The sequence below is a fragment of the Suillus fuscotomentosus genome (genome assembly GCF_016647785.1).
Source record: "Suillus fuscotomentosus strain FC203 chromosome Unknown F5891scaffold_1, whole genome shotgun sequence".
NCBI lineage: Eukaryota > Fungi > Basidiomycota > Agaricomycetes > Boletales > Suillaceae > Suillus > Suillus fuscotomentosus.
Window position 1 is genome coordinate 289,051 of NW_024539513.1, and position 13,117 is coordinate 302,167.

Sequence of the window (13,117 nt, forward strand, 5' to 3'; positions counted from 1 at the left end):
ACGACCACTCTCCCATTCATGCTAAATTTTCTCATCTCCAAACCAGACCTTTTGACCAATGGTACACCCAAATACTCACCCTAAGAATGCAACCCAGCATCCTGGTGAGATCCTTCTCCAAAACAAACAAAAAAGATGCACTGCTCATGAAGTAAAGGAAGAAAAGGATCAAATGGAGCAGGAACAGCAGGGGAACGAAGCCGCTGCAAAGTGCAACACCGAGAGAATCGCCTCTATTGAAGATAAGATGGCATTAAAGGAGCTGAAAACTCTTATGGACACACCTAAACCTCAGCCCCATGCACGTCCTATACAAAAGAAGACCAAACTCACCATCGAGGACAATGACGAGATTGCAGAAGGCACCATTGAGAGCAAGGACAATGAAATGATGGATGTTGCTACAGATGATAACAATGGCATTGAGGACTTTGTTGAGAGGTAAAGGATCTTCAGAAGACTCACCACAGACTTTGGCTGACCATTGTGTTGTCCAGTGATGATGAAGGCATAGAAGTGCAGCCAAGGAAGAAGTGTGTCCAGAAGATGGCTCATCATGAGGCTGTCCAGGATGTGAAAAGCATTAATAATAAAGGTGGTGTTCATCACAACAAGTCATCACAATATTCTGAACTTCGAATCACATCAGATCATGATCACACAATTGCGGCACATGGTGACCCAAAAGGCAAGAAGGTGTAAGTTCTGATCCTTTCCCATCCACTATGTTATTGCTCACCGAAACCATGCTTTCTCACCTTGATCTCCTCAATTGTTTCAGTGCAGATGTCAGCGCAATCAAGGACAACTTTGCAGGGATGGGAAAAACCAAGGACTGGGCTGAGAAACTTGTGGCAAGCAAGTTGCTCAGGCCTCAAAGCCTTCAAGCAGTTTCTCGAGTGTCCTCAGTAACTACCTCAACAGTCATTTTGGCAATCTCCAAGATGACCAGTACCAGTGCTCATTCTGGACCTCCCCCTACTCCAACAACTAATAGGCAAGGCAATCTTCAAGAGCCTACCACAGTCTTTTTTGATAGCAATGATTCTCTCGAGCGCAAGGTGGCCTTCACTGCTACCAAAAAACCTAGTGGCAGAAGCACAACTTCTGCAGTATGTATATTATAATTTTCTTACATTCACATTGCACTCATTTCCCTTCAGGATATAATGGAAGTCCAGGATAGTTTGTTATCTCCACCTCCTCCAATCAGACGCCTAGCAACAAAGAAAAGGACAAAATCCTTGTCTTTACCACCTTCTTCTATGCAGCCATCAAGAGCTACTGCCAGACTTGACACCACCCTCATTTCCAGTTTGTTGATGGACATCAATTCTGGCAACAGCAGCCCCAGTGAGGACATAATATTGCCTTCTGCCTCTGTGGAAGTGAAAAACAACAAAAGTCTGACAACTTCAGTAAGAATCAATGCTTTACACCATTCTGAGCTGGCCACTTCTTTTGCTATTTAATGTGGTGCTCATCTCTCTGCTTAACATAGACCAATGTTACCATCAGTAATCAAGCCCCTCCTTCAAAATGAGCAAAGACAGACTCTCACTCCAAGGGTGTTTCATCACGCCACAATGGAAGTGGCACCAATCACCGGTACCAGAATGATGATCTTCCTGAGGGATGCCAAGATGGTAATGCCTGGTGTCACATGTTCATACCAAGTGTGGCACACTGAGCTGGTGGAGATGTTGAGCCATGGGGTCCTGATGATAGTGATTTGAGGGAGACTATGCAAGAGATATGGGACCATATATACCAGGGTAGGATTCAGCATGAGATCTCCCAATCTGGCGCCGTCATGAAAGTCATAAGTCTGTTATTTGTGTCGCTTAGAAGTTCACTAACATTTGTAGGCAAAACAATGCCTCATGGAATGGTGTGGAGGGTTCGGTGTCGCAGCTTGCTCCATCCTCACTGCATTTTTTGCACAGGATGCTGATTTTTTAGATCCTGTCGCTCGTGTGGACTTCTTAAAAGCCATGCTCAAACAAAATCGGTTTGTTTTCAGGGATAATTCAGGTCTCATTCCCAAGGTAAGTGATATCATTATTGTTATGAGACCATCCTACTCATTTGTTCAAAGAATTGGATGGGTATGTGGAGATCTCCTTTCGTACTTCAAACATTCACATCGCATCTCAATTTCACCTTTGGCTGTGTTGAAATCCCCACCCTGGACACCAAGAACCCTAGTGCACGGGCTGCCTTTGCCCTCACTGTCACAGCCATAAGTCTCGATTTAGATTTCAACTGTATTTTAAAAATATTCTTCATAGGTTTACCACACTCTTCAACTAGTCATCAATGGGAACATGACTTTCAAAATCATTCAAGAATCACGCGGTGTAGAGACTGATATCTCTGTGGCCTTGCAGAGGCTATATATGCAACTGTCTCAAAGTACAGTTTGATGCCCAACTTGTGCCAATACCTCTCCAACCATTCCCTATGTGAAGTGAAACTCTCCCATGCCAAGTGCACAGTACCTTCCCGTCCATCGGCCACCCCAAGTGCTGCATTCTTGCTCACGCTAGGCATGCTTTCCCGTGCTTGAAGCACCTTACATCGCACAATCATCCATTGTCCAAACTAACCTCACTGGTACGTGTTCATATCATTTTATCCATATCAGACCATATTATATTTAATGATTGCTCAATTCTCATGTCATGGACCCTTATTACATACTTTACCTACTCACTTCAGCTCCGCTTCAGGGGCGCATTTTTAGACATATATAAGTGCCTGTAGTTCATATTTTACAGCATCGAATCATATAGAAGCTCCCTGCATCTCACTATCAGTGTAAAGCTCATCTGTCACATGCCATAGTCAGTAGCTATTGGCAATAAGAATATCCTTAACATCTATTATGAACCTCCCTTATAAAACCCACCTCACACTTTTCCCACACTTCGCGCCGCTCAAGTGCTCCATGACACACTCTGCAATACTCAAGTGCTCCATAATGTGCTTGCGCCTCACACACTTTCCCGCACTTCACGTTGGCTGATGAATGGCACCCTCTGCACCAATCCTAGATCCTTGTTGCACTTGCTTCCCCTTTAGGGTCAAACGCACTTGTCACTACAAGCATAGCAGCTTAGGCAAGCAGACCCAACACATAGTTCAGTATATCACCATCTGAATAGTAATTTCTACAGTGGCAAATGCAAAGGTGCAAAGACAGATGACAGTGATGTTTGGACACCCGTCATTGCGAAGGGTGAGCAGTATTCTTTTAGGAAACCAATCTGGGGGGGCATGACCCTCAAGTTCATGGGCCTCATTTCAGCGCTTTCCGACAATGACTTTGCAAGCATTGTGGAGGAAGCTCAACAGTATGCCAAGAACTTGAAAAATGTTGGGAACTTGAGGACTACTACCAGTGTTGCACCTGACAAGGACGACATATTTGCTGACCTTTTTGCTTTCCACTAATGGTGAGTGATTTCTGCTGCCACATGTAATTCATTGTTGATATGCACACAGATAATGTTTGGAGGGCAACTGCAACCTCACTCACCTTCCTCCTATTCAAGGACCCAGGTTAAGTCTCCTGGATTATTCAATTCCTCAGTGCTACTCGAGCTCATTCAACAGTCGTTTTTTTTTGCTGTTTAGACATACAGTATCTTGATGCCATTGCTTTCATTCTGCATTCCACTAGCCCTGCTTTCTGTTGCACTTACACCCATGCTCTCTCCATCATTATTCATGCGCACATTGCTCATCCATATTAACCTTACTTTAATCATCCTTATTTGTACATTGATTGCTTACTGGCTTTACTCTTATTCCATCTTGGCTGTCTCATGAACTTGGTTATTCTTGCTCCACAAAGATGTCGTTTATAAGATGAGAGACTTAAACTAAGTTGAGCGTCTTTGAAAAAGACTAACTTATTTTGTCTTGGTCACTGATTTAAGCTTGTCAAGTTGATTTAAGAACCGTGATATTTTACTGATGTTTTTCACTCATTTTCAATTCTAAAGTACCTGCAGCCAATAAATGAGTGGATGTAATGAAAGAGGTGAAGGAAGATGCAGAAAGCATGCTGTGAATGGCGGGTGAATGAATGAAAAGATTCTATGATAAAGGAGTAAAAGACGCAACACAGTTCAAGAAAGGAGACATGGTCTGGCTCAATGCCAAGAATATACACCAGAAAAGACCTAATAAGAAGCTCTCCAACTGAAGACTTGGTCCATTTAAAATGCTTGAGAAGACGGGTGATGTGAATTACCACCTGAAACTTCTAGCAAAATATCAGATTCACCCAGTATTCCACATAGAATTACTCACTCCACATTTCCCCTTGACTTTAATCCAAAGACCTCTACATTATCGTCCACTGCCAGAGATCATATCAGAAGGCAATTCTGAATGGACAGTACGAAAAGTCCTAGACTTGAGACTGCACAGATCAAAACTCCAATACCTAGTAGAGTGGGAAGGATATCTGATAGAAGAAGTGATATGGGAACCTGAGGAAAATTTAGAGAATGCATGGTTGAAAGTTCAAGAATTTCACCAGCAAAATCCAAAGGCATTGAATCCCCACAAAATTAACAAATCAGTGTTCAAAACTCAAGAGTTTTTGGAATAGCACAAGAAGTTTATTTGTCCTAGTTTCATTCATGGTAACACTCATCCTAGAGAGAGGGTAATGTCACAAGTTCCAAATACAAACCATTATTCATTCCTAAATTCTAAGTCCTTTAAGTGCCCAGTCACAGCGCCTGTTTCTAAGAATATGTTTACTGTAGAAGAAGTTCCTATTATTGTATCTATTATAGAATTACTAGAGTCACATGATTTCTTGGAAGATGCTGAACTTAATGATGTCACACCATGTGATACTCTTGGAATGTTCCAGAGTCTTACTGCAGCTGTGGCACATGTCATGACATCATAGTTATATATAAAATCATACAATACCTTTAATTATTCTGATTGGTTAGTTAGTTCATACTTAGTTTTGATCTCAGTTTCAATATATGTATATAGGTAGCTTGTCATAGTCAGTAGTTCTTTAGTTCAAACCTCTTATACAGTGGCTCAAAAAAGTGTCTCAATGTTTGTAACATTTCATGTAATTGCTTTATTATGAGCCAGGGTGTGGGAATATGACTAAACTATAGGGAGGTGTCATAAAGCTATACTTCTTAGCCTCATTTGAGTTCCCTATAGTGTGGGAAGCTGATGTCATCATGTGCAGATATGGCTATTTTAATTTGGTGACTCATTGAGACACTTTTTTGACTTTTAGTTTGACCAACACAATCTCAATAATTATGATACTTTATGTGACCTTCTGTTGCTCTAATCACTTCTGCCACTCTTCTAGACGTGCTATCTATCAATTTTGAATATTTCTTCTTAGCACTCCTTTCTCACTCTGCTGCAACTCTGTCCTACAGCTGAAATAGCCCCTATGATGAATTTTGATAGGCTGCAAGCAATTTCTTGAATATTTTTCAGAGATATTCAATAGGGCTGATGTATAGGGACTATGCTAGACATGATAGAACATTGAGATCGTGGTATTTGAGCTGCTAGTGACCAATTTAGACATATATTTAGGATCATTATTTTATTGCAACATAGTACCTTCCTCATTAATCTATGATTTCTGTATGCTTCTTAGCAGACTCTCATCTAAAATAGAGATGTACCACTTGGTATTGGTCCTTCACTTTACTTCACACAGAGAATATACACTCTATTACATCTCATACAGTCCTATACCTCTATGTTTGTTACTCCACACTTAAGAGTTTACACAATTTTTTTTCTTTTAGTGATTCACCTGTCTTTTTACAGATGTATTCCCAGCCATCTGACCTCATCATATTTATCTTGGTCTGATCTTATAATATGGTCCTCTTCCAGTCCTCTTCCAGTCCAGTACTGGTGCTTTAAAGCTAAAGTTTACTTTCTCTTTCTATAGGCTAGGAATAGGAGAGTCCTCTTCTTCTTGATTGTAGCTTTAATATTTGTTGCCTTGCAAGTATTGTTGATGGTTTGAGTGGAAACAGAGCTAGAGATGATGGAATTGATGAATTAGGTGGCCTGAGTAGCATTAGCAGCCTGCCCAGTTAGAATATGGTAAATGTGAGATCTTTATTCATGTGAGGTAAGCTTTCAATTTAGTCACTAGCAGCTCAAATACCACGATCTCAATGTTCTATCATGTCTAGCATAGTCCCTATACATCAGCCCTATTGAATATCTCTGAAAAATATTCAAGAAATTGCTTGCAGCCTATCAAAATTCATCATAGGGGCTATTTCAGCTGTAGGACAGAGTTGCAGCAGAGTGAGAAAGGAGTGCTAAGAAGAAATATTCAAAATTGATAGATAGCACGTCTAGAAGAGTGGCAGAAGTGATTAGAGCAACAGAAGGTCACATAAAGTATCATAATTATTGAGATTGTGTTGGTCAAACTAAAAGTCAAAAAAGTGTCTCAATGAGTCACCAAATTAAAATAGCCATATCTGCACATGATGACATCAGCTTCCCACACTATAGGGAACTCAAATGAGGCTAAGAAGTATAGCTTTATGACACCTCCCTATAGTTTAGTCATATTCCCACACCTTGGCTCATAATAAAGCAATTACATGAAATGTTACAAACATTGAGACACTTTTTTGAGCCACTGTATCTCCAAGTGAGCAATTCAAGACTGTACCTGCTGCCTTATCTCCTTTGTAATTATCTTGTTGTTTGAGTCCTAGTCTCTGCCCTACATTGATTTGTTTAAGGAGTTGTGATAGGCCACAGTAAATAGCCTACTTGACTTTCTTATTTTGAAATATGGAGAAAAAGAGACTGCTGCATTCCAGCATGCTCACCTTAGTTTCATCTAATCTATGGTTGCATATTCCATTGCTTGCTATATCTTACAAATTAAGGACCATCAGAATAGGAATATCATGATTAATGATAAAGGGCACATCATACACATTGGTAAGTTTTATGGTCAGGTTTGTCAGGAATTGTACTTAGGAGGGACTAGGGTTGGTGCAAGAGTGTATTGATGAGGTAAGTATATGGCAGAGGATGGGATAGGAGTTTGACATAGGGTGGGATAGTAGAGGGATGTAGATATGTATATACTGGTTAAGTGGAGCTTTTTCATGGTATGGTACAAGGGTTAAGGTGCATGGTATATAGGTTAGGATGCTGTCTAAGCAAGGGACTAGGTGTTCCTTCTTATTCTCCTATCTCTCAATCTGCCAGGTTAGTAGAATGTGTTGTTGATGGCTTTTCTAAAACCCATGGTAGGGCCATTCCATTTGGGGACATTAGGAAATGGGCAGAGGCTGTACAGGTGAGTGAGGGGTAACCTCACAGCCATCATGTCCCATTGGGTAGTTAAGGAGGTGGAGGAAATCTCTCAGGTCAGTCCAAGTTTCTACATCGTGGGTTGGGCTGATAGTAAAAATATTAAAACATGGCACAGAGAGTCCACCTGTGACTTTGAAATCAAGATGTTTAATGTGGATAGACCTAATTAAGTTCTGTGTAGCTTTATATATCAGTTCTTTGTCTACTATCTCACTCATTGAGGAAATATTATTGATGTGATACTTATTTTCATCTTGGACCCAGATGTCTGTGTCAGACATGGTAAAGCCAGATAGGCGGAACAGTAGTTCTGGGATTTGGAAGCAGCTGAATGGAAGTACTTTGAAGATAACATCTGTAGCAGACCATATATGTTGTCCCAGTATGAGTGATTTGGTTATTTAGAGACATTGTAGACCAAGTAGCCAACAGAGAATTCCATTGAGTTTCTCCCACCCTATGATTAAGGGAGTAAAACATATACTGGAGGCCAGCTTGGTGCACAAAATTTACTACAGTATTAATGTTTGCCTGGATATGCTTAGTAATGACAGTGGCCCTTTCAAAGACATCTCTACCTATAGTTAGGACTGTCATGGCTCAAGATGGCTGAACAAAAAACAAAACAAAAAAATGTGCTATTCTGATATATGAAATTCATATCCTTGATTCTGTGAAGTGGCCCCAGCTCAATTCAACTGAATGATTGCTTCAATTTCTATCCACAAGAGTAAATTGTATGTGAAACTAGCATAGAATAGGCCTTCAACACTGAAAGAATGATGAAACAGATACCAAAGCCCAGGAAAAGCAATATGATTCTGGAGGTTGGAGTGCTGTGCTGTGCTTTAGAGATGAATGGATATATCAATGATACAGCTGAGAAGTATAAAAGTCAGATGAATAACTAATGTCAGTTGATTAGCAAAGGTACTGAGTATGAGCCATGCCAAGAGGAGTGCGAAAACATAACTCGTGATATACACCTGGTAAAACTTGCACGCGAGTACTACTACTGTGACAGCGTGACCGTAACGTTAATTAGACCAAATATGGTAGCCATTTCGATCACTTCTTGTAGAGTAAAACAGCGAGAATCTATGTGAATACAAAGCAATAGCGGAGGCGATAGCATCGAACACAATGACATGTAATGAAAGCAAGTGTGCATACGGCAAATGGGCAAATCAGAGCAAACATCAACGGATCAAAAAACACTAGTGAATGTGAAGCAAAGGATGGAACAGTCAATTCAACGAAGTGAGAGCAGTTTGAAGGCGGGAAACAGATGTGTGAGCACGTTTGGAAGGTAAAGACCCTGATGATTCAAGTGTGGGCCGTTTAGCACCCCAAGAACCTGATGCTTGCACGTTCTCCTTGTTGAGCTCGGATGCAGCAGCAAAGGAAGATTGCCAGTGATCCTTCGGAATGCACGCGACACTCTGTTCAAGATCCATGAGTTTCATCGCCTTCCAAACAGCCGGAGGTAACATGACACCACCCTCCCTTCGTCCAGGCACGATGTACTCCTTGTGCAGATGTACAACATGGTCGGGCATATTGTAGCGCCACACAGCCTCCACAGCAATCGCCTGCGGCTTTTGTGACGTCTTACCAGGTTCGGGAGGGAGAGCTGGATGGCAGAGATCACATTTTACGGGGACGTTTCTACATGGCTGATTCTTTGAACCTGAGTCCGCGAATCTGTACTTGAATTTGTGCTGGAACATGCACTTTGTCTCCCATGTTGGCGGGCCGTGGTGATGTAATGATTAGAACCAAAATGAAATGTACCGATGATCTGATAGAATAGGCTGAGAAGCTGAAGCCTCGTTCCCATCAGGCACGTTGCTTGATACCATCTGCCTTTTAACAGCTGCTGCACACAGACACTTTTTGCTTCCCCGGTGGTTGCTGAACGCTTTGAACTGACCAGGTGCAAAGAGAGGGATGTCAGATGAGACATTTGTTTGGCACCATCCATTGCAGTCAGGGCATTGAAGGGTCCAGTGTGACCGATTGCTGATGCCAACAGCCAGGTGTCCAGCCGTAAACACCTTAAGGAGTGAATCGGGTGTGTTTAATCTGAGCTCTGTGGGAATATCAATGGAAGGTTCCTCAGCTTCGGCGTGTAACAGTTGAGTCTCGGAATCTGAGAAATTCAAAGGGTCCAGGTCCAAGTCAGAGTCAGTACTATCGGACTGAAATAATGATTGAACGTGAATGCACTGCTTGCTGCCTCGATGGCTGACCAAGGAGCTGAATTGGCCTTCATGCCAAAGCATAAGGCCTGAGGGTATGCTGGTCTGGCACCATACCTTGCAGTCAGGACAATGAAGGGTCCATTTCGGACCACTGCCATCAACCTCGAGGCCATTTGCCCTGAATACATCATGCAGCACCTCGGCAGTATTTAATTTGAGTGCCGCATCAATGTCAAAGTCCGGAGGTAGGGTGATTGATGGTATATGCGGGGGTTCTGACTCTTGGGAATCACATCTACCATCAGAATCCCAGCGATCGGATAGTATATCAGGCGAAGTATAAGAATCTGAATAGTACCCATCCAAATCACCAGGGTGTAATTGTACTTGAAAATCTATGGTGGGACTGCGAGAGTGTCCGGATATATGGGAATCATGAGAAGACGTGTGATTTGATCCGTGTTGCAAAGTTTCATTTGAGTCGTTACTGATGCTGGATGCTGAAGTGTCATAAATTAATGGGAACCGGCCTGCATGTGATGGACAAGTGTTAGAATACATAATAAACAAGGGCGTGTCTTTGAAAATGACAGTCGGTGTGCCGACAGGACAGAGAGGGCATGAGTTGTAATAAGAGACGTGTTATTGATATCAGACGCGACTTAATGATATCAAAAGTCACGTGATTTCACACATGACATCCAAAATACTGTATCTGAGTGAGCAGCACCCTTCAACATATGTTTTTCATTGATTCAACTATCTAGATATGTTTTAAAGTAGTATAAACACCCCCCTTCAGTCTTCAGCAAATGATTTGGTAAAGTTTTGATGCCGCTATCGAGGAACTCAGAACCTATGTTTTGAAAGTTCAGTGGCTGTATATTTAAGGTTTACAAGCTGACTAATATTGAGCCCTATGTTCAGCATTCTCCTTTTACACTCCTCTTGAGCCATGCTGAAGTTTGGTTGATGATGGACAATCCCTGCTTTGCTTGTAAATTTTTCACTGAGCTTGCAGTAACTGTTATAGCAAACAAAATAAACAATATCTTGGATACAAATGAGTTAATTACATGATGCCATTTACAACTACCTACCTGGGTGATTTCAGATAGTTTTGCAGCCTTCGGAGCACCATTCAATGCCAAACATGTACAACCTGTGCCAACTACAAGAATAATTGCCCCTCTGCATATGCTAACACATAGGTGAGCATGAGCAATATGCACAAATCTGTCAGGCTGCACTCACATCATGTACAAATCCTCTCTCTTGTTAACACTGAGTAGTGGGAATATGCCAGTTACAAGACAGCTACTCATCCAAGAAAGTAAGAGTCTCAGTGTTATGACCAAATGTGACTTAGCCATGACGCATGTGGCCATAAAATGCCCATGGCCAAAAAACCAATGCTCCATAGCGACCAGTGAGTGTAGGCCGCCTAAATCATTTGTAAGTCAAACAAGCTTCATAAAATGAACAAGGTCGACATACAACCATACACTGGAGCATAACCACTACAATAATCAAGTGAAGTGACACTTTGCCTATAAAATGTCCACATCTGTCACTTGACTTGAATTGTTGCGCAACAGTTGAAATTCCATGCAGTGCAAATTGCTGCCAGAAGTAGCAGGGGAAGGTTACATAGACATAAAATGTCCATGGAGCTCTCTCTGCGGCAAACAGTGCTCAAAATATTGCTAATATAGTTGTGGTGGCAAGTCTGACCACAGTACACTGCCTGTCTGAAACCGAGGAAGCTGATAGGGGGGAAATTGACAACGATGCATAAGCAGACCATCCCAGATATGCTACTATGACGATGATCCATATAAGTACTCGATTATAGCTGCATTCTCTCAGTAATTGTTTCTAATGGTAGTCGAGCAGCTTACGTTTCGAGATATCGAAGACCTTGTAGAGTAACCTTGATGAGTTCAGTTATCTCTCGACGGGATTCGAACCATCTTCTATCACTGATCAAACATTATATTTTGAATAACCAGGAAACTTTTGAAGGCTTCCCATCTTGAATAGCTTCTTCTAAAAGTTCTAAAGCTTTGTATAGAGTGGTTTGTACGGCCTTCGATTCCACCAGGCGGCCAGTTATGGACAGAGAAGCCAGATAGCGCATTTGGGACGCACCGTGTTTTACTCGGTAGTATTCTAAAATACTTTCTGCATTTGCCAATGCAAGCCGGGCCAAGGCTGACTCTCCTTCTCGCGGTAGCAAGTAGCCAGGTCGCGTAGGATCTGCATGAAGGATTCCCACTGAAGTTAATACCAAGCAGCGCAGCTATCAGGGGTGCAAGATCCGCTTGTTCCCCGTCTCGTCGAAGAAAGTCGTCAAGTTGCCAGAGCCGAGAGTACTCATCGTGCGAGGAAGGAATGATGCCAGTAAGTGGGCCCCTGATGCCTCGCCCCCATGCAATTAGTGGGGTACGTGTGTTGTCCGGGTCTGCGAATGCGAATGCGAACTCCTTCAGCACCTCATTGTTCAGACTGATGCAGCGCGGACCTCACCGCCATCATCATGATTGCCGATCCTAGGCATGCCGTGGTCAGCTGTAAATACAAAGCTTGTCTCTTCATCATGGTAGAAATTGGAGAAAAGTTCTTCTGTTTGTCGGACGATGCGATCGACGACTTGGATATTGTTCGTGTATTCCTGTAACGGAGTAAATCAATAAAAGCGCACCAATGGAGATCTCACCTTGGAGTGTTGCCTATACGAGTGATCAGTGGTATCCAGACCAAGAAGGTGCAGGAAGAATACCATTTTGTCGGCACGTAATTCTGAATCAAGCAAGTCGTTCGATGATGCGTTCTGAAACAACGTCCAAAGTTGGTCCAAAACCCAGGTATCTAGAGCGGTGGCATCTATCCGGTTGGTCTGATTTAATAGCATGACTGCAGTAGTTCTGGACGTTCGTGCCTTGCGTGAAGTCTTCGTCTTCCTCATCGTAACTCCAAGTGTCAACTTTTCCGGGCGTTGCACCTTGGGCAAACATTGGTAATATGTCTGGGGAGCCGAAGGAGAAAGTGTGACTAGATTGATTGGAGATGGAGTCAAAGTGAACCTGGAGAAGGAATGAGATATTGCTCGCGGTGTCTGTTGCAACGATACTGACTGGATTCGTTTTCCAACCCTATCTCACGAGTCTCGTCAGTATATAATAACAAGAGATTGACTCTTTACCTTGGTCACAGCAGATATATCTCATACATACCCCCTTGTATTTTCTTAAGTCAGCCCAATATTACTGACGTATCGGGCAGTGGCATACCGATGATTGCGACATGCCTAGGTCGACTTTCCGTTGGTACTCGAGTGTGCGACAATCCAAACGCCCCTCGCGTTTGAATAATATCACGCAAATAAGGCGCTACAATCTTTGGTGAGGAAGAAATGAAAGAGAACGCGTCCACATCAAATAGAAGGTCTGCGCGTAGACCGTCTCCTGATAGAAATTGTTGGTTGAGCAGCTGGTGCTACGGAAGGCGAAGCTATACTTATCCACAATGAGAACGACCCG

At 42.4% G+C, this 13,117-nt stretch overlaps 2 protein-coding genes across 2 annotated transcripts; one reads left to right on the forward strand and one right to left on the reverse strand.

Moving 5' to 3' along the window:
- Positions 1–58: 58 nt before the first annotated feature.
- F5891DRAFT_1179716 (uncharacterized protein) lies at positions 59–3,456 on the forward strand (the record flags this gene model as incomplete). The annotated part of the gene is made up of 7 exons (XM_041365827.1): positions 59–441; positions 498–698; positions 782–1,112; positions 1,164–1,418; positions 1,869–2,048; positions 2,099–2,267; positions 3,194–3,456. The coding sequence occupies 7 exons, from the start codon at positions 59–61 to the stop codon at positions 3,454–3,456; spliced, it is 1,782 nt and encodes a 593-aa protein (XP_041233776.1).
- Positions 3,457–8,618: 5,162 nt separating this feature from the next.
- Positions 8,619–12,592, reverse strand: F5891DRAFT_973675 (uncharacterized protein; the record flags this gene model as incomplete). The annotated part of the gene is made up of 12 exons (XM_041376385.1): positions 8,619–9,004; positions 9,305–9,572; positions 9,690–10,105; positions 10,481–10,599; positions 10,676–10,702; positions 10,830–11,019; positions 11,073–11,095; positions 11,477–11,557; positions 11,727–12,061; positions 12,100–12,249; positions 12,295–12,446; positions 12,493–12,592. 12 exons carry the CDS (start codon positions 12,590–12,592, stop codon positions 8,619–8,621), a joined length of 2,247 nt encoding a protein of 748 aa, XP_041233777.1.
- Between the last annotated feature and the right edge of the window lie 525 nt (positions 12,593–13,117).